At 41.7% G+C, this 23,121-nt stretch overlaps 1 protein-coding gene across 25 annotated transcripts in view; it reads right to left on the bottom strand.

The window, feature by feature from the left end:
* TENM3 (teneurin transmembrane protein 3) overlaps positions 1 to 23,121 on the bottom strand; it is a 1,577,510-nt gene that overhangs the window by 137,834 nt on the left and 1,416,555 nt on the right. For all 25 annotated transcript variants that reach the window (XM_082244015.1, XM_082244035.1, XM_082244033.1 and 22 more), the window contains one exon: positions 12,324 to 12,540. In XM_082244015.1, coding sequence (XP_082100141.1) covers positions 12,324 to 12,540 — 217 coding nt within the window. The remainder of the gene's footprint in view (positions 1 to 12,323; positions 12,541 to 23,121) is intronic.

Raw genomic sequence — 23,121 nt, 5'->3', positions numbered from 1 at the left:
TGCGGATCTGTTGCTCTACATAAAGACAGCCTAGGCTATAAGAAGATTGCCGAGACCCTGAAACTGAGCTGCAGCACACTGGCCAAGACCATACAGTGGTTTAACAGGACAGGTTCCACTCAGAACAGGCCTCGCCATGGTCGACCAAAGAGGTTGAGTGCACGTGGTCAGCATGATGTCCAGAGGTTATCTTTGGGGAAATAGAGGTATGAGTGCTGCCAGCATTGCTGAAGAGGTTGAAGGGGTCAGCATGTCAGTGCTCAGACCATACGCCACACACTGCATCAAATTGGTCTGCATGTCTGTCGTCCCAGAAGGAAGCCTCTTCTAAAGATGATGCACAAGAAAGCCTGCAAACAGTTTGCTGAAGAGAAGTAGACTAAGGACATAGATTACTGGAACCATGTCCTGTGGTCTGATGAGACCAAGATAAACTTATTTGGTTCAGATAGTGTCAAGCGCATGTGGTGGCAACCAGGTGAGGAGTACAAAGACAAGTGTGTCCTGCCTACAGTCAAGCATGGTGGTGGAAAGGTCATGGTCTGGGGCTGCCGGTACTAGGGAGCTACAGATCATTGAGGGAACTATGAATGCCAACATGTACTGTGACATACTAAAGCAGAGCATGATCCCCTCTTTTCAGAGACTGGGCATGGGGCAGTATTCCAACATAATAATGACCCCAAACACACACCTCCAAGACGACCACTGCCTTGCTAAAGAAGCTGAGGGTAAAGGTGATGGACTGGACAAGCATGTCTCCAGATCTAAACCTTATTGAGCAGCGCTATAGAGGAGCACAAGGTCTCTTAACATCCACCAGCTCCGTGATGTGGTCATGCAGGAGTGGAAGAGGACTCCAGTGGTAACCTGTGAATCTCTAGTGAACTCCATGCCCAAAAGGGTTAGGGCAGTCCTGGAAAATAATATTGGCCACACAAAATATTGACACTTTGGGCCCAATTTGGACATTTTCACTTATGGGTGTACTCACTTTTGTTGCCTGTGGTTTAGACAATGGCTGTGTGTTGAGTTATTTTGAGGGGACAGCTAATTTACACTGTTATACAAGCAGTGCACTCACTCACTAAAATATTTACAAAAATAAGAGGGGTGTAATCACTTTTGTGAGATACATATAAATATGTGTCTCATATATATATATATATATATATATATACACACACGCTGTATAAGTATATAGAACCTATATGAAACCCAATCAGTCAATTTACATATAGGCTTTAACATCCTAATGTCAATTTTAAAAGTACTTTTTTTTTTTTTTCATGTCTCAATATTTCAGTAACATATTAACTGGCGATCCTGCCATGGTCGTTCTTGTTCAGGTACTTCTTGTTATAGAATGAGAACACTTTGGGTTTGATTTACTAAAGGCAAATCCACTCTGCACTACAAGTGCACTTGGAAGTGCAGTCACTGTAGATCTGAAGGGAAGATCTGAAATAAGGGGAAGCTCTGCTGATTTCTATCATCCAATCATATGCAAGCAAAAATGCTGTTTTTTATTTTCCTGGCATTTCCCCCTCAGATTTAAAGTGACTGCACTTCCAAGTGCACTTGTAGTGCAGAGTGGATTTGTCTTTAGTAAATAAACCCCTCTGTCTCCTAATTGTGGTCCTGATATGTCATCCCATCACATGGCCTTCCAATGAAGACTACAAGTGGCTGTTTTAACATGCATTATTCATGGTCCATCGCTGTCAGGGAACCAGGTCTTATCAATGCCATACAGCCATCACTGGAGCACATGTATGTAGATAGCACATGGCTACAGAGGCTGCAGGAGATCAGAATTACTGACAAAAGGCTAAATAAGGTAAAAACAGTAATTTATTATACATAGTAAGCAGTTAAGGTTTACAGCTAAAAATGAAGGCAACCTATATTATGTTAAAAGCTCTCAGTCTACACTAATGTTCTGTTTAAGCATTTCTAAAGCATCATTCAGCATATCCTAAGTGTTACAGCTTATGAAATAAGGACCAGTCTTACCACAGTTTCAGTAACTGATCACTGGGGGACTGAAGAAATGCTCTCTTCCTATATGTAGAAAACAGGTGACATCATTTTCCAAATATAATGCTAAGGCGTAGGTACGGTCGCCTGCCTGCAGCTAAAGAACTGCAACATAAAGTGATTGTAAGTCAGAAGGTTTTAAGATAAAAAGCCTTCTGTGTGCAACAGCCCCCCTCAGCCCCTCTAATACTTATCTGAGCCCCATCACAAATCCAGCGATGTTGCAGGAGTGTCTCGGCTGCCAGAGACTCTCTCTTCTGATTGGCTGAGATGGCAGGGCAGCGCCATTGGTTCCCACTGCTGTCAACCAAATTCAGGGAGATCAGGAGAGAGGGAGCGGGGCCGGGCTGCAGCTCCGTGTCTGAATGGAAAAAACTGTGCCCCCATAGTAAGCTGTTTGCTGTGGGGGGCACTGAACAGGAGGGAGGGGCCAGGAGCAATGAAGAGGGACCCGAGAAAAAGAGGATTGGGGCTGCTCCATGCAAAACCACTGCATAGAGCAGGTAATGTTTGTTATTTTTAACCAAAAAAAAAAAAGAGACTTTGCTATCACTTTAATAACAACAGGGTACAATTTGTTTTATTTGTCTTCAAAATGTTATTTGTGTTTGCTGGGGCATTTCAGGAATTTAGTTACTGATGGGTACACTTTACATAGGCACGAACATTTTGTGAATGCTATTAGCCAAGTGCTAACACAATTTACCTGTCATTTCTGGATACTATGATTAAGGAATTTTGCCATTAACCATCAACATGCACTGTGTGCATTTTATCACCCAAATGACGTCTGTATTTGCAGCTGACATGTATGCCCGTTCACACCTGGCATATTCACTAATTCTTACACTGAGTGCTTCCATATCCATTAACTATTTCAAAAAGCAATTACAGATATTTAATGAATTGGAAATGTCCTTGAAATAGCAAATTGTGGTTAAGAATAGCAAACTTTTATTGAATCCCTAGGATGCTTTAACTTATAATAATAATATGCCCCGTGGTCACTTACTGTAAATGGTTCTAATGCAAAACCTAATAGCTAACCTGTCATTTGGTGAGAAGTATGGTCATTGAGAACCAGAGGCGGACTGGGCCGGGAGGCAGGGAGGCGATTGCCCTCCAGGCCGCTCTGATGCTTTCTAAAAAGGCCACTCGCTCCGCACCGATTCCACCCCTGCAGACAGGCATGACACCCGCCGGCCGCCGCTACATTGTGTTATACTTGCGGAGCATCACTGCTCTGCTGCAACTCTGCAAGTATACTATAATGTAGCGGTGGCTGGCGGGTGTCATGCCTGTCTGCAGGGGTGGAATCGGTGCAGAGCGAGTGGCCTTTTTGACTGGTGAGTCCAGTCACTTCCCTGTCAGGCGGAGTGATCTCCACCCGACAGATGCTTTCTAGTCCCGGCCGAGTGTGATGTCATCCAGAGGCCAGGAGGCGGGAAGAAAGGACGGAGGAGATTGCTTCTGCAAGGAACTGCGAGGAGCCAGCCCAGTGAAGCCCTGTGGAATAGTGAGTTTTCAGAGGCTGCTCAGGCTGATAATACACCTTACATAAGGCAATGTTATGTCAGTGTTGTAGATGTGTGAAATGGCTCAAGTGATTAACTCATTGAGGCGAGGAGTTAATTTACAATGCTGTTTGTAAAATGCAGCATGGAGGGGGTTAATGTACTGCCAATGGCCACTAATGCATTAGTGACCAGTGACAGTTAATTAACCCCTTTGTGCTGCATTAGTGACAGTGGCACCAGTGTCAGTGTTAATTAACCCCTGTATTGTGCAGCATGAAATGGTTAATAAACACTGACACTGGTACAACTAATGCAGCACAAAGGGGTTAATGACTGCCACTAGTCACTACTGCATCAGTGTCCAGTGGTGTATTTTATTTTTGTGCTACCCTAGGCAAGATTTAAATCGGGCACCCCCATCTAAATGTATCCCACCCCAGCCACAGTATACTGTTCTTGTCTCAGGGTCTGATGAGGAAGCCACAGCTGTTCACAATGAATGGCTGCGGCTTCCTTATCAGACCCTGGGACATGAGGGCAGAGGATGGGGGTCAGTGGGACATAGGACGGGGTCAGCAGGGCAGAGAATGTGGCGGCAATGGTAAGCACTGATCAGGAGCAATGAATAAGCTGGATTGATATGCAGCACTAGTAGGTGGCAATGATGGACACTGATAGGTGGCACTGATCAAGCTGCACTGATGAGGCTGAGCTTATATGCACTGGTGAGGCTGCATTGATGGGCAATGATCAGGCTGCACTGATGAGGCTGCACTGATGGACATTGGTGGTGCTGCGTTGATGGGGACTGATGAGGCTGCATGGATGGAAACTGATGAGGCTGCACTGACTGGTGGACACTGATGAGGCTGCATGGATGGAAACTGATGAGGCTGCACTGACTGGTGGACACTGATGAGGCTGCATGGATGGAAACTGATGAGGCTGCACTGGTGGACACTGATGAGGCTGAAAAAGTGAAAAAATGTGGCTCTCAACAGCTTGATAAAACACAAAATAAATTATTCCAATGTGCAAACGTTCGTGCAAAAAAACTGTTTCTAGTGTCCAAAAAAAAAAAAAAGGGTTAAGCAAACAGCCAATGATGGAAACACAGACTTGATAGGAGTGAATCTCAAAAAAGCCTCCACCTCCACACGATCACCCAGTGAAATGTATAGGTACCGCTTACCAGAACCACTGGACCCCTTAGTTATAGGGGGTCAAACACGCTTATTGATCCACATCAGATCCGACCTTGCACATCCCCCTCTCACACAGGCGACAGTGTGTAGCCAAATCGATGGAGCATTAAAGAACCAAGTCATAGATGGAGAGAAATGACAAACAGGCTCTCATGGTGCAGTATTACTCATCAAAGGATCATTTTCAGTTTGCTGTGGATAGGAGACCCAGCTCCACGCCTGCGTTCCTTAGATCCGGAAGTTTACGGTCTCACGTTCCCAATCTAAGGGTCTAAGGAACGCAGGCGTGGAGCGGCGGCTCCTATCTCGCCTGTGTGAGAGGGGGATGTGCAAGGTCGGATCTGATATGGATCAATAAGCATGTTTGACCCCCTATAACTAAGGGGTCCAGTGGTTCTGGTAAGCGGTACCTATACATTTCACTGGGTGATCGTGTGGAGGTGGAGGCTTTTTTGAGATTCACTCCTATCAAGTCTGTGTTTCCATCATTGACTGTTTGCTTAACCCTTTTTTTTTTTTTGGACACTAGAAACAGTTTTTTTGCACGAACATTTGCACATTGGAATAATTTACTTTGTGTTTTATCAAACTGTTGAGCGCCACATTTTTTCACTTTTTCATTTGTCACGTTATTCACGTTGATTTTGCAGCTCGCAGAGTGGAAGCAATTTCACCCTAAACACATTTATAGATATGAGTAGTGTTTATTTATTTATACATCACATTCATTTTGCGCAGTTTTTGTTGGGTTCACCAATAATCTTCTTTCACTGATGAGGCTGAGCTGATGGACACTGATCAGGTTGCATTGATGGGCACTGGTGAGGCTGCATTGATGGGTACTGATCAGGCTGCATTGATGGGAACTGATAAGGCTGCACTGGTGAGGCTGCATTTATGGGCACTAGAGAGGCTGCATTGATGGACACTGGTGAGGCTGAATTGATGGGCACTGGTCAGGTTGCATTGATGGGCACTGATCAGGCTGCATTGATGGGCACTGGTCAGGTTGCATTGATGGGCACTGGTCAGGTTGCATTGATGGGCAATGATCAGGATGCCTTGATGGGCACAGGTGAGGCTGCATTAATGGGCACTGATGAGGCTGGACTGATGGGCACTGGTGAGGCTGCATTAATGGGCACTGGTGAGGCTGCATTAATGGGCACTGATGAGGCTGGACTGATGGGCACTGGTGAGGCTGCATTAATGGGCACTGATGAGGCTGGACTGATGGGCACTGGTGAGGCTGCATTGATGCATTATTTTTGTTAAACCTCCTTTGTTGCTATTAACATTAAATTATGTTACCACATTGTATCATATTTGTCTTGCTTTATAACATCAATATCCGTTATAAACCAGGTGGGCATAGATGGTGAGCTCGGTGGTTCAATGGGCCACTTGACTGGACTTGCCCCCCAGGCCCAAGGCTGCCAGTCCTCCCCTGTTGAGAACCCCCTGTACTTCTACAAGCACTGTAGACATAAAGCCTACAACATCATTTCCCACTAAAAAGTCTAATATTGCCTAATGAAAGGCAAGGTACTAAATGATTAGTCCATTCATTTACAGAAGCAATAAAAGATCTCACAAATGTATAAACCTCCACGCTTTCGGCGTGTCAAATATCTGGCACTTGCATGGAGAAAAGTATTCTTTCCAATTAATTTTGCAGCAATTGGTACACCTGATGGGAACAGGAAGGGAGAAGATTTAGAGGGGGCAATAAGGAACATTTGTGAAACAACTTTTAATCAACTGCTGTGCCTAACTGCATTAATACTGTTAAATTACCTTAGACCCGGGAGTTCTAGTGTAAATCATCTTCCTTTACTCAGCAGGACACAAGGCACCTGCTCTTGCTTACTGTTAGTATTTCACTTCATTACTGCTTTAATAAAATACTAGTCGGGCTGATTAAGAAATCACAGATTCATAACAAATGTTTTCTTTGCAATTTACATTATTTAAAAAAAATAAAAACTTTAAGTAAGCACATTCTTATGTTATTTTTTGACATTTCCATAAGAATTCTGGAATAGAGTTTGCACCGTTCTTTTGTTGTTGGTTTTTTAAAAGACTGTTGCTTTTCTCATTTGGAATACATCGGGCTGATGTCATTAGCACCTTGCTAGGTGGAGAGGCTGAGAATGGAATACATTGCAGCAAGGACATCTGGAACTAAATGTGTTGAAGGTAACAATGGGAATCAAAATCGGAAGAAATGTTCAAACAGACTTTGAAAAATATGTGTGAAGAGCAGATAGACTGAGGAATGCAGCCAGGGACTGAATAAGTAGCGTACACAATTACTTCAAGGGTGCTTGAAATAAAATAACACCTAAAAAATCAAAACGGACTGTAATTATAGAAATATTGCAGGCTGATTATGTCTGAATGTTTTTGTGAATATATGAGAAATAAAATAGTCCTGGCACTTTCTAGACTTTCATAGCGGTATAAATGAGCAAATATCAGTGGCTTACATATGGAGGGAGTTTGCCCTAATTGTTGGGGTATCCAGGTTTTCCATTATAAACTAATGTTTGGCTATGACAGAGCACACAAGTTACATGTTCACAAGATTTTATTTATTGATATGCTGCATAAAGCACAGTGTTGTAACTACAGAGGTTGCAGGGGTTGCAACTGCAACTGGGCCCCATGCTCCAGGGGGCCTGTGCGGCTTCCCTGTACACCTGAATAGGAGGGGCGGCGGGGGCAGCATGTCGAGAAATCACTGTCCTCCTTTTTCCTCCTGTAGCTGCAGGAGGAAAATGGAGGAGATTAGTTCCTCTGTATGCTGTCCCCACCACTCCTCCTATCCAGTTCACTTGTGTTCTGCTGTCTCTGAGCCCCTGTGTGCTCCCCTGGTCCCCCCCCCCCCACTGTGCTCCCTCCCCTCTCCTGCCGGCTGCTGCAGGGGATGTGTCACAATAGAGAACCAGGAAGGGGTCGGTAAGTATGTAATTTACCAGCTCCTTCCTTTTATGAATGGACAGAGTCATAGTCAGTGACATTGTAAAAAAATAAAATAAAATGAAAAAAAAATAATACAATTAAAATACCAAAAAATAAAAACTACCGACACCAGTGGGTGAACTTCCAGGATCGCAAAGGTCACACTTGCAACCTGGCATTCCACCACCGTGGGGAGGCCCCAAGATGGCAGGAAGGGGGCCCACAGCAGAAATTGGAAAGGGTCCCACTGCGGGACCATAATAAAGGGCCCCAGGATCAGTGGAAGAGCCCCAGGATTGAAGGGAGGGGCCCCGGCCAGGGGGCATTTCATGATTTCTTGCACCGGGGCCCTGAAGGTTCTAGTTACGCCTCTGATAAAGCAGTGGTATATGGTGACTTCTTGAGCCTTGAAATCAGCTGTCATGAATACAGCGTGGCTTAGCCAGTGACGTCATCATGCCTGCTGACTGTTGGAAGTACGGCGCTGTATGCTTATTTCTGTATCCATACAGTAAGTACCTGCCTGTATGCAATAAAGGAGATATTATTGTGATTTTACACTATGTGGGTTCTTGCTCTTTTCTGATATTTTTGGAGGAATATAAAATTGATACATTCTGCTTTGGTTGCCTCCTGCTTGAGATGATCTATTAATATAGGAGTTGGATGCTAAGCCAGGCTGCCTTTCCACAGTTGATGAATTGAATGGCCATGTATGATGAGTAACTTCTTGGGAGGGATTTACTAAAACGGGAGAGTGCAAAATCTGGAGCAGCTGTGCAAAGAAACCAATCAGCTTCCAGGTTTATTGCCAAAGCTTATTTGAACAAACTGTAGTTAGAAGCTGATTGGCTACCATGTACAGCTGCACCAGATTCTGAGTGCTCGAGGTTTAGTAATTCTCCCCCACTGTGTTTTGAACTGTGAGCACTTTGTGTAGTAATTACTGGTTTATGTATTCAATTTAATCACAAGAAGCATGCCTATGTGTTTATATATTACTATATATATATATATACATATATATATATATATATATATATATATATATATATATATATATATATATATATATACATATATATATATATATATATATATATATATATATATATATATATATATATATATATATATATATATATATATAGAGAGAGAGAGAGAGAGAGAGAGAGAGAGAGATTTTTATTTGTCTGGTATTCAGATAATTTAGGGCATAGCTTCTAATAAGGAGTTTTTTATTTATTTATTATATTATCACAGAATGTTTAAAGTGGTTGTAAAGGCTTAAGGTTATTTCTTTTTTTTATCTTCATGCATTCTATGCATGAAGGTAAAACACCTTCTGTCTTTAGCAGCCCCCTCAGCCCCCTCCCCCTTCTTTTATGAATGTAGTCTTACACAAGGAATTCTTTATGAATTTGGTATGACACCACTTCTTTTTGGTCAAGCTCTGAATAATACAGAGCAACCCTCTCTATGTGAAAATACTTACAACCTTGTGTATCAATGTGTTCTTGCTAAGTACAAGTGATAATTCCCCTTAATCCTAATCAGTATTACACCTGTCCAAGATGAGGCTACGCTAGCAATTTTTTTTTTTTTTTTTTAGTAAAATAACTTCTTATTCATTTTTAGAAGGAAATTTTCAGATGCACTGCACATAGTTCCAGCAAACAAATTATAAGAGATAAGCAATACAATAATTATGCCCATATATAATATGTCAAGAGAATTGGAAGCCAGGGAAAAGTGCAATCCATACATCTGGACTGTCTAATGAAGGGCCTCATCAATGCCTGGGGGAGGCCATGAAGATAAAAACCAAAGCACAGAAAAACATGATATTATTGGTAACTGGAGAGGAAAAGGCAAATTCAAGAAGGGAAACAAAAACCCAGGGAAATCCAAATACAATGGCAATTTTAATCTCCTGCTACTATGAGATTTGTTTGGTTTGTTGGCAGTCCCCTGCATATAGCACAGGGCGCTTGTGTAATAGAATTTGCAGAGTATACTGGGATCACTAGCTCTGCACCTGCTGACTGCTAATTCCCATTAAAAATTTACAACAAAGGGGCCTGTCTCACCTGGGAGAACCCATATTTACCTATGCCAAAAATAATTTAAAACGATTGTAAAGTCTATTTTCTTTTATTAGAAAATGTTATATTTACTTATTCTGTGCAACTAAATTGCACAAAGTTGCCCAAATCCTCCTCTTCTGGGGTCCCCTGCCAGCGCTCCTGGCTCTTCCCCATCTCAGTGTGCCACCACAGGAAGCCACTTGTGTGGCAAACCCACAGGCTCAATTCACATCCACAGACACAGGCAGTGCGGCTCATGCCAACCCCTATTCTCTTCGCCAAAGGATTTGACTTAGAGCTACTTCAGCAATGCCTCTGAAAGTGGAGAGAGACGCTACAGATGAGCACAGCACTGGAGTGAGTGGGGACTCGGGTAAGTGTAAGGCTGTGGGGGGGGGGGGGTCAGTGAGGGGGTGATACAGGTACTGGAACATTTTTTTCACCTTAACACTGGGAATGCATTAAGTTAAAAAATGGTTTAGGCTTTAGAACTACTTTGGAGCCCATGTCAAAGAATCATGCCAATGGCAACTTGTTAACTGGAGCAAAATTCTTGTTTGGCGGAGGAGGAATTAGGAGTGGGCTTCCATTAGGGAGGTAAAATACTCCCAATCACCCCTAGCTGGCTGGACACACATCTGCAGATACAAATCTTGCTTGCAATCTGGGGAACTCTAGGAGTTGTGGAGCAGCCAAGTTATTACCATACACTTCTGAAATTCCCAAAGCTATCTTGTGAGCTAGAATCTTCGCATGGTCACTTTTGCCACTGCCCATATACAGAAGACCACAATTTAGGGTAGCATGCCACCACCTGCAAATTGTCAGCTAACTAGTCTGCTAGTTAACCAAACACACACAAACAAACCTTATCTGGCAGATATGATAGCTTCCACACAAGGACATTATCTGCAAGCAATCAGTAGCCACACAGTTTCACACAGATTAACAGTGAATTTACAACCGAGAATACAGGCACCAGTAATATATTACATAAATCTCTCTAGGAGGTATACATTCTTAGCTTAGTAGACAAAAGGCCACTTATTATTTTTTATAATTTATTTTCCTAGATAGTCAGTGCATAGAAATATGTACAGAGGTAATTCCATATACAAATTCAGCTTTTTACAATGAAGTAAAAAGGGAGCAAAAACAGAACGAACCCTTACCGTTTGGGCAGTATTGTTTTATGCTGTTGGGGAGTGTATGCTGGAAATTCTGTAATGAATAAACTATCTTTTATGCTACTTTTTTTATAGTCGTATAGGTGCAGGTTGGACACTAACCCTTGGTCTATCACCTCTGGAAGTGTTACCTCTCTTGGTAAGTGAGATGGACCAGTCAGTTCTAAAGGCTGGGTTAACATTACATGATAGTTGAATAATTTATCTACACAATCCTACAGGGTCCTGTCAGAAACCTGTTGGCGGGTAGGTCAAAATTATATCTGCAGACCTGAGCTGTCTCTGCAACTGGACAGCCAACAGGAAGTATAGAAGTCATTCAGGCAGTGTTGTGTAAACCCAGAGAAGGACCATGATGGTTGTAAACAGAAGAGGAGAGAAAACTCAGGTCTAGAGCATCATGTGCCCTCAACTTTCAGTAAGGAAAAAGGCCATCCATTTTTAAATGCCAGTGATTAGTTAGAGGGGGCAAGGGGTGGGAAGAGGCTCCTGTTTTACCAAGAGTTGGCCTTTAAATACATCAAATTATAATGCAGAATATCAATAATTTATTAAAAAGCGCTACATGGTACATATGAATCATTCTATAGCAAGTATCTAAAGAGAAACAGAGAAAAGATTCACTAACCAAACTCATAATCAAACATACAATAGTATTACCTTGTGTGATGCACTGCTTTTCTGTACTAAGAGATAGATGTTTTTATCATCTAGCAAACATTGAACATTTTGAGCTCAGCTTTTCAGCTTTCTCTTTCCCACTTGTACTCCAATTTACAGTGCAACAAATATACAGTTTTATTTCATACAGAGTTCTTATTGAGCTAATTCTTAAGTAAAAATAACCCATAGCAACCAATCAGATTTCATTCTGCTGCAATCAGACACGTAGAAAATGGATTTAGATTGGTTGCCAAGGGTTATTACTCTTAATAAGAACGCTATACAGAATAAGGCCAATTTGCACATAACATGGCAGGGTCACGTCAGGAAAATGTCACTGTCAGAAATTATAGTAGCCTATAGCAATTCTATACCTGTCTGTCTCACCCATTTCTTATGAGTCTTGGCATAACTTGACATGTTTGCTATTCGATTTTAATTTATTTGAGATAATGGCTCCCCAGATATGTAGAGAATATTTAATATTTAGAAGTCACAATTCAGTTTACGTGGTAATTAGAAGATGCTCACTATTACCGGCTCAGGGAGACTTTGTAATACCGAGTTTCTTTAGGCATGAAATGTTAATAAGGAATCTTGCAGGCAGGTAGAAAAGTACTTGTTTGTTGCACACAGCTTTAGTGCTGGTGACAGATTTACCTTTTATTGAAAGGGTTGTCTCCGGGGATGACATGGGTGCTGTCAGGTCCTGTGAGGAAGCTGATCCTATCGTAAAAAGACTTGGCAGCCTGCTGGGACGGTGACTGCTGGCTCTGGCTGATAATGTCCTGTGGATCAGGTAGACCACGGCAGTACGGCTGATTCTGGCAGGAGCTCTGTAAGCAGCAGTCTGGGTCCATGCAGTCGATTAAGCCATCTGCCAGAAGAAAGGACTTGACTGAATTTATACTCATCAGGATTACCTCTTTATTGTATTAACACTTTCATTCCTGACTCATTTCCAAGAACGGTCTAACTTATCTAACATTCTACTATATCCAAAAAAAATTGTTAAATCACATAAACAAGATTTTAACTGCACTCAGAAATATTTATGTAAAAGTTCTTGCACTGAGCACACCTAAGATATTTCATAATCCATAAGCATCTATGACACAGCAGAATGCAATTGATGTTTCATGGTAGAGGCTGAGCTGATTTTACTCCTTTAAAGTGAAAACAAAGCCCAATTATCTCAAGAAATTCCACAGTGCAATGGTAACCAATCAGGCAGCCGAGTAGTTGAAGAGACCCCTTTGACAGTTCAACAAACATATTTCCATAGGATTATATGTACATTTCCTTTTTTATGTATGCTATTTACTTGTAAAAAGTCTCTTTTGTGTAGAATCCAAAAAGCCTATGACTGCTGTTGGGTGCCGCCATCTTGCATATGATGTCGGAAGGTGTAGCAGACTTGGATGTGCCACTTAAAGCAACAAAACATAACTTTTAGAAACTGCGAGCAGACAGCTCTTTATTGCAGAACACTTTCCTGGAGTTTGCATGTTCTCCCTTTGCCTGTGTGGGTTTCCACTGGGTCCTCCAGTTTCCTTCCACATTCCAAAGACATGGAATGGTAGGTTAATTGGCTCCTGTCTAAATCGGCTCCAGTATGTGTATGTATGAATGTGAGTTAGGGACCTTACCTTAGATTGTAAGCTCCTTGAGGGAAGGGACTGATGTAAATGTACAATATATATGTAAAGCGTTGCATAAATTGTCGGCGATATAGAAGTACCTGTGATAAATAAAGCAGTATCTCTTCTGCAAAAATACACACTTACCTGCCTGCTCAGTTTTCTATTCAATGCACACTGTACATGTACAATGTACACATGACTCAGCATGCATTCCCAGCACAATTTGGCTTCTCCGGATTAACTGACCCCCCTGTGCATGCATGAGAAGACATCCCAATCAAGAGGCCACAAACCCAGCACCCACTGAGAAGATGACAGCGGCTGGCAAGGGATGTAACTGCCGCATTGCTGGAAGGTGCAAAGGATTATACTGGGGAGTTTAGCTCCACTTAAAGTGAAATTCTATAGTAATTCCCTTTCGTTCTCCTCCAGCAGCTACATTGAAGATAATGTAGGGGAGTGAGAAGTGGAGGAGCTGGGCCAGTACAGACTGTAGTTAGACATGGAGTGGAAGGACAGATAGGGAAGGTTGATGTTGCAGGTAATCAACTTTTCTAGGATAGTTTGATTTCCCCAGCAAGTTCAAAAGCACATCGCAAGTGAATAAAAACGGTTTAAGGGAAGGAAAATCACAGAAAATGCTTACTTTTTCTGTGCTTTACTTTCAATGCTATAAGTTGAAGACAGGGTCTCTTCAAACTACAAGCAAAAAAAATCTAGGGCAAGGGACAAAAGTATCAGTGTCAGTTCCAGAGATCCTCTGCCTTACTGCAGACATAGCCCTTAAAAACTCATGTTCTGTTAGTCAGGTTAAATGCAAAAGGACAAACTGGCAAAGAGTGTCAAATCTCTGAAACCTATGGCTGGGAAATAGACAAAGTGAATAATAAATGAATTCATAAGAAAAGCATGGAACTATGCTAGCTTTAATATATCACCTAGAGAGAGGGGATACTTCTTATAAAAGACCTGTGCCTACATGACACCGATGTAACCGCACATAACAACTTGTCGGAGTGTCAGCATTCTCACCAAGCTAAATTTAATTAGAATAAACACTAGCACGAGTCCTTGCTCAGAAACTGATATAGTGCAGCTGTAACACATCCTCCGCATTAGGCTGGGTAGAATATGATTTAGATGTTGCAATGGCGCAGAGTTTAATAACCGTTATCAGTGTGAGCATCAGCAGGCCGGTGTCAGCAAGAGTGATGCTGAGCTGTCATAAGCCTGCTAATTTAACATACTAATGCTTTTATTCCAAATCTCCCTGTTTGATATGTAACAATGTGAAACTTGTTTTCCATGTAATGATTTTACGACTTTGAAAAAAAAAAACATAATAAAAATACACAACACTATGGTTCTGAGATGAAATATAACAAGATGTCTTCGGGGTGACATCAAATAGTACCTACAGAATATCTGTCAGGCGTAACGGCACCTGCGTGTCCCTACCCTGCTGTCATGATGTCACAATATATCCAATCCACAGGCACCCATACACAACATAGGCAGTGATATGAGTGCTCTCCATTGGGCTTCTATACAAAGTAGCACTTTGTGATTTATGACAAAATAAAGTTCACTTATTCTCCAGGGCAACATGGGGTATAGTTCCGGGGGGAAAAACTCTTGCATTTAGTAATTCATCTTTGTTAGTTTATAAAAAGCAAATGTACATCTGGCATGTAGTGTGCGGGTCATAAAAACTGCATGAGATTGACACATTCTGAACTAATCAGCTGGAAATGCATTTTTTACAAGCCTCTCTGCTGACATCAATCAGAGGAAGGATCTCATTTTCAGCAGCCGAGATGCAGGGACATACTGTTTGTTATTTTTGTGTGGAGTTTATCAGCAACTTGCCCAAGCGCATGACGGATGGTTATGAATCTGGCTCTGTATAACTGGAGAAAACATTTCTCATCCTTTCTCTGCATGTCAGTAGCCTCTATTATCTAGTATAACTAACGGAACGCGCTCGCTCTGGCCTGGCTGAGCTTCATGGAAAGTGCTCTGACCGACTGCGAGTTCATACTCCATTTATTTCGCACCGCTGGGATGTTTTGAAAAGCAAGTACGCACAGTATATTCTGCTGCAAAGATATCCGCAGGAAAATGCTGCAATAGGGATCATGTAGAAAAGTGTGCGAAAGTCACTCAGCAACCAATCAGTATTTCCCTTTTATGCAGTCAGTGGTTGGAGAACACATGGCAGAAGCTGATTCTGGTTGGTGTGGTCAATGGATTCTTTTTACCTTACTGGAATTGCACACTTTAACATTATTTATAGTTAAGAGCAGGGTTTCTCAACTAGGGTTCAGTGGAACCTTTAGGTTCCTCCAGAAATTGCAAGGTGTTGCATGAGCAATAAAGAGATTCTAACTCCCAGTTACTGTTGATATCAATTATCTGTTTAGGCTGTGTGTAAGGGTTCGACAATGTAAAAGTGCCCTTCTCCCAATGACCATTGTGGTGAAATTCAAGCTTACACCTAGCTAGCCTTCAAACTATCTTTCCCCAAATTCCTTATACCTATGCTAACTAGCCTGTGTAGGAAAGATGTGAATAGTCACCTATTTTCAGGCTGCTCCTGCCGATTTACATGATCCATACATGTATCATGTACCAGCTGATATTTTTCATGCACAGAAGGCTATTTTGCTTGCCTGGAATAAACCTACCCCACCATCCCCACAAGTCTTTTGTATGATAAATGCAAAATTGCCTAAGTTTAAAGTAATATATGAAAGCAGAGCATGCTCCCACAAATGCCAGAAAATCTGGAATCCATGGCTGGAATCCTCTATGGCAGGGGTCTTCAAACTTTGGCCCTCCAGTTGTTCAGGAACTACAATTGCCTTCATGCCTAGTCATGTCTGTGAATGTCAGAGATTTACAATGTCTCATGGGACGTGTAGTTGTGCAACAGCTGGAGGGCCGCAGTTTGAAGATCCCTGCTCTATGGCCTCTTACTCAGAGGATGTAACTTCTTACAGTGTTTCCAGGCTTTTCTTTGATTTTGGAATGTGCTTGGGGGAAGTGGGGTGGCATTTGTGTGTGTGTATGGCTGGGTGTGACCTGGAGTTCTTTTTGTATTTTTTTCTTGATTTGGACTATGTTACACCATTACTGGTATTGTTTAATTATCTATGCTGAGTTCCACCTTTACTGTTACATATTTTGAATTGTGTCCGGCTTGCAGGCCGTTTTAGACCCCGTTCACACTGGGGCGACGCTACTTGCCGGGACGACCTCACCTGCGCACCGCGACCTCGGAGCGGCCGGCACGGACTTCATATCATTGAAGTCAATGCAGGTCGCTCCAGGTCGCCCCAAAGAAGCTCCGGACCCTTTTTCTAAGTCGGAGCGAATTGTGTCGCTCCTATTAGAACGGGTCCACAGCTATTCTATGGCAGGCGACCTACGGTGACCTGTCAGGCGACCAGGTCGCCCCAGTGTGAACGGAGTTTTACTTGTAGTGTACTCTATGTGTGTGTTTTTGTTCTATGCAAAAATCTATATAAACACCTTATAAAAAAGGTGTAAGCTTGAATTTCACCTTTATATGAGGGGTCCTACTTCCATTAGTCACCAACGTATGGGACCACTACACCAACTACCAATTTAAGAAGACACTTTTCCACTGACCACCAATGTAAGGGACACATTTTTCACAGTTGACTGTCTCTTTACTGGCCATTACTATTATTCATTCCATTTCATGGTTGATATTGAAACATTTATTTTTCTATAGAGCAGGGGACTCTGCTCTGAGTGTCAAAGTCACTAAACACATTACATCCTTTATATATTATTATATTTAGAAATTACTGACCACGCAAATATGCCATGAACTAGAGATGTAATCATTTAGCAGTTGTTCCCTGAGACATGAAAACTATTTCAAAGGGTTCCTTGGTATAAAAAAGGTGGTTTATAGTGATAGTCATGATGCATACCACACATTTAAGACACATTAGCAATGCATTATTTCAGTTTTATGCAGCCACTAATTATTAGAGAATGCAGGCAACTCTGTGCAAACTGAGGTTTCTTGTCGTTCCTAGATTAGCAAATGTCACTGTGAAATCTGTCTGCATTTAGGGAATGTCATCTCTTGCTTGGCATATCCTCTCATTCTTAGAGTAAATGTTTCCAAATTCTACAGGCAATTATAGACCGTCAGTGAATTGAAAATTTCTCCAAACAGCTGAAAGCCAAGAATGGGGAGATGTTATGGAATCCAAGGGTGATAATTGTTTAGTGGCATGCTGTGTTTTATAATGTGAACAATACATTACATGAACTTTAAAACTATTTATTTTCAGAATCTGGACAGCTCCTATTTTTTTCAGAATCTGGACAGCTCCTATTTTTTTCTTAACCTCTTGTCACCCCTCCCTTTAACCGAGTCTTAATGTCGGGAGGTAGGATGGGCTTCCTTATCATGTGATCACTGTGATTGCCTCTTATTTTTCTGTTAATGACAGCAGAATGGGCTCCTGATCATTAACCGAGAAAGGGGGCTGTTTGTGACTGCTTAATACTTGAGCTGGGAGCACGCAGTGAGCGCGCTCTCAGCACAGAAACCTGGGCCGCCACGGACACATGTCGTTAAGGCCCACCTGGCCTGCTACCACACATATGTGCTATGTGGTCAGTGAAAAGGTAAAGGTACACTCTACTGTTTTTATCAGGAGCACAGGCCACAAGGTCAGTGTCAACTCTTTTAAGCCCACATTCATCTTAATTGGAACTTATACTACTGGAAAATATTTAGACCATCAATGCTGTCCCTATTCAGAATATACCTTTTGAGTGGCTGTTATGCTGGTCCAACAGGGTTGATTTACTAAAGGCAAAAATGGTATCCACTTTGCAAGGGAATTTTCTCCAGAGCTTAGTCAATGTAGAGAAATTTCACTTTGCAAATAATGAAATGCAAGGAAAAAAAAACAAAAAACCTTTTGCTTGCAAATGATTGGATGATGGAATTCTAGGCTCTAGGGAAAATGTCCATGCAAATCGCAATGTTCCTTGCAAAGTGTACAGTCTATTTGCTTTTAGTAAATCAACCTTGGTGGTGTCAATACTTTTAGCAACTGACCAGAAGAAGTGTGAAGTTTCGGAATTCTGACTTTTTGATTTATAAACTTACACCAGTACCTTGACTTAAAGTATTTAAGCCAGGGTCATCCAATTAGCATTTTAACCTCCCTGGCGGTATGATTATGTCAGGAATTACATACCAAAAGCGGTACAATTGTTTTCATGGAAATTTGGCGTTATGTATTATAGGCCTACAATTCTTAGTAATTACTGACTTAAACCTGACCAAAACAAGACTCTAGTAGACATCCCAGATGTGATAAATTTGAAACACAAACGCGTGAATTATAATCGAATCAATAATATTATTTTATTATTTAATATATAATATATATAATAAAATTATATTATTGATTAGATTATAATTCATGCATTATATATTATATATAGATATATGTGTGTGTGTGTATGTGTGTATATATATATATATATATATATATATATATATATATATATATACACATATATATATAATATATAACGCATGAATTATAATTGAATCAATAATATCATTTTATATATATATATGTGTGTGTGTGCATATATATATATATATATATATACACATATACCGGTATATATATATATATATGCGCATATATATATATATATATATATATATATATATATATATGCATATATATATATATATATATGCATATATATATATGCATATATAAATATGCATATATATATATATATGCATATATATATATATGCATATATATATATATATATATATATGCATATATATATATATATATATATATATATATATATACATAATATAAAATGTGTTTTGTGTAACGTTTTTTTTTTTTTTTTGAATTTCCCTCCCTAGTTCCGCTCCCATGCAGCATTGCTGCTGCAGGGAACGGAACTAGGAAGTGATCGGACCGACGGTGGACGGAGGAGCGGCGGGACTCTCGGCTGGCGATCTCAGCAATGAGAGATCATCGCTGGATCGCCAGGATAAGGTAAGAGAACACCGCTGCGCTCTCTGCAATCCACCCCGAGTGTGACTAGGTGGTTAAAAAATACTCCAGCAATGGCAGCCCTCATATTTATTTCAGGGAAGTTTTCCTGCAAGCATGTGGTTGTAGTGCAAGCTCAAAACTTAGCTCTACATGGGTCATTTTATTCTGTAGCTACTGAGATTGTTACCCACTGCTTGGCAGTTACCTCATTTTTGGCACATTACAATAAAAACCAGTGGCGGCTGGTGCTCCATGGGCCGGGGGCGGCAGACGGACCGCACCATACCCCCCCGAACCACAGCGAGACAGGAGACTGGAGACAGCACAGGACCCCCCCCACTCACCCTGCCTGGAGATCTCAAGACCCGCTTCCTGATTGGCCAGGAGGAGGATCCATGTGACAATAGCGAATTTTCATTCGCTATTTTCACACAAGTGGGTGGGCTCGAGGCGCAGTGCCCAAGCCCACCTTTTTTTAGCCTGTGAGAGCCTCTGGCTCTAGTCACGTGGTTAAAAAAAAAAAAAAAGCCCCATTGAACTCTATGCGTCCTGCGCCCCGCATGTAGATTAGGGGGCCGGACGCATTGATAGGGGGGGGCGGCACCCCTGCGCCCCATATGCACCAGCCGCCACTGATAAAAACTAAAAAAAAACACAAATGTGTTATTTACGGTTTATTTCACAAATGGGTACATTTTTTGGTCTTTAAAGCTAAAGTCAAATTTTGTTACAATCCCAACTGCCCTAACAGCCTAACAAGTACATTCGCCCAGCCAATGCTGATTTTTAAGAGACAGCCAATCAGCACCTCTGCTGGAAAACCCATCCTAAAGGGTGACAGTAGTCTGGTGACTCAGGGTAGCTCAGCATGAAGCAAAAATTGCACAAGTAAAACAATTTATATTTTTATTTTGGCAATTTAGGATTAGCAGCTGGAGGTAGGGGTTAAAAAATAAAATCTGGGTATAAAATGTGACTTTCAATCTGATTTAATAACTTACATAGCTATGAAAGGTATTAGTGTTTGCCACATACAAGTATTAAACTTAAGGCAAAACTTTTTTTTAGTTTTGGATAGAGAGGAGAAGTATTAGAACTAGGTTAAAAATAGGTTTTTACTGCTGTCTGTGCCCCCCCCCCCCCCATTAGGGAGATTTAACCTTTGTATTTGTCATGTTTACGGTTATCGTCGAAAGTGAAAGTATAAGAAAATTCAGAATTTTGGGATGTCCCCAGAACAGTAATAGAGGGGAAATCTTCAGATGGGGACTCTATTGGTGTTTTATCTAACTTGGATGTTATAAGTTGCACTAAAACACAGCAGGGTAAAACAAAATCAGTGTCTGTCTTCATCTCAGACTGCAAAGCAACAAAAGGAAATTATTTTAAAGGGAGTGATTCTTTTGTATATCCACTGTGACAAAGACAAAAAAAAACTGACAGTGCTTTTAGTGCTCCCCTACTCTATCCAAAATTGAAAGAAAATCTTTTGGCTTTAGATATACTATAAATATTTCAGTATGTGCAGCTGGACACTTTGACATACAGTATCTCACAAAAGTGAGAACACCATTCACATTTTTGTAAATATTTTACTATATCTTTTCATGTGAACACACTGAAGAAATTACACTTTGCTACAATGAGTGTACAGCTTGTATAACATTGTAAACTTGCTGTTCTCTCGAAATAACGCAACACACAGCCATTAATGTCTAAACCGCTTGCAACAAAAGTGAGTACTCCCCCTAAGCGAAAATGTCCAAGTTGGGCCCAAAGTGTCAATATTTTGTGTGACCACCATTATTTTCCAGCACTGCCTTAACCCTCTTGGGCATTGAGTTCACCAGAGCTTTACAGGTTGCCACTGGAGCCCTCTTCCACTCCTCCATGATGACATCACGGAGCTGGTGGATGTTAGAGACCTTGCGCTCCTCCACCTTGAGTTTAAGGATGCCCCATAGATGCTCAATAGGGTTTAGGTCCATCACCTTTACCCTCAGCTTCTTTAGCAAGGCAGTGTTTGTCTTGGAGGTGTGTTTGGGGTCGCTATGTTGGAATACTGCCCTGCAGCCCAGTCTCCGAAGGGAGGGGATCATGCTCTGCTTCAGTATGTCACAGTACATGTTGGCGTTCATGATTCCCTCAATGAACTATAGCTCATCAGTGTCGGCAGCACTCATGCAGCCCCAGACCATGACACTCCCACCACCATGCTTGACTGTAGGCAAGACACACTTTGTCTTTGTACTCCTCACCTGGTTGCCGCCACACACGCTTGACACCATCTGAACCAAATACGTTTATTTTGGTCTTATCAGACCACAGGACATGGTTCCAGTAATCCATGTCCTTAGTCTGCTTGTCTTCAGCAAACTGTTTGCGGGCTTTCCTGTGCATCATCTTTAGAGAGGCTTATTGGTCTGCATGGATGACGGCCATGCAGACCAATATGATGCAGTGTGCAGCGAAAGGTCTGGGCACTGACGGGCTCACCCCCCCCACCCCTTCATCCTCTACAGCAATGCTGGCAGCACTCATACATCTATTTACCAAAGACAACCTCTGGATATGACACTGAGCATGTGCATTCAACTTCTTTGCTCGACCATGGCGAGCGTGAAGCCTGTTCTGAGTGGAACCTGTCCTGGTAAACAGCTGTATGGTCTTGGCCACCGTGCTGCAGCTCAGTTTCAAGGTCTTGGCAACCTTCTTATAGCCTAGGCCAGCTTTATGTAGAGCAACAATTCTTTTTTTCAGATCCTCAGAGCGTTCTTTGCCATGAGGTGCCATGTTGAACTTCCAGTGACCAGTATGAGAGAGTGAGAGCAATAACACCAAATTGAATACACCTGCTCCCTATTCACACCTAAGACCTTGTAACACTAATGAGACATGACACAAGGGGGGGGGATAATGGTTAATTGGGCCCAATTTGGACATTGCCACTTAGTGGTGTACTCGCTTTTGTTGCCAGCTGTTTAGACATTAATGGCTGTGTGTTTAGTTATTTTGAAGGGACAGGCTCAAAAATGTACATGGTTCTACAAGCTGTACACTCACTACTTTACATTGTATCAAAGTGTGATTTCTTGTCACATGAAAAGATTTCATAAAATATTTACTAAATGTGAGGGGTGTACTCACTTTTGAGAGATACTGTACATAGTTTAAAAATTCACAGCAGCTCTTTAAACTCATACATAGAATGTAATTTCTTTGTTTTTGCCTAAAGGGTCCTTTCACACGAGCGATGCGCCCGATGGACTCTGTTTTGTTCAGCGGGGATCGATCCGCCGACTCCCGCTGAGCAGGCGGGTGACAGCTAATTCTCCGCTTACTTTGCAGAGATGGAGCTGTCAGAGCCCCGCTCTCCTCTATGGGAGATCTGATGAAAACGGACCGCCTGTCCGTTTTCATCCAATCCGATCCTCCAAACAGATGGAAAATAGGGTTTACATCCGTCTGGATTTCACGGACAGGATCGGATAGCAATGGATGTCAGAGGAGAGGTCTCCCCTGACATCCGTTGCTCCATAGGGATGCATGGAGCATCCAATCAGGTCCGCCTGAAAAACTGACAGGCAGACCTGATCGGAAAGCCTGTGTTAAAGGAGACTTAAAGATTGATTTATTTTTGACAATGTTGATGCCCTGTCATTTTGTTAAATGACCGATTTAATAGCATACACAATTCTCTAAAGGAAGGCCCAGCCAGAAATG

This window comes from Pelophylax lessonae (genome assembly GCF_965119305.1).
Source record: "Pelophylax lessonae genome assembly, chromosome: 1".
NCBI lineage: Eukaryota > Metazoa > Chordata > Amphibia > Anura > Ranidae > Pelophylax > Pelophylax lessonae.
Note: the sequence above shows the minus strand (reverse complement) of the source record. Positions and strands in the feature narration are given on the sequence as shown.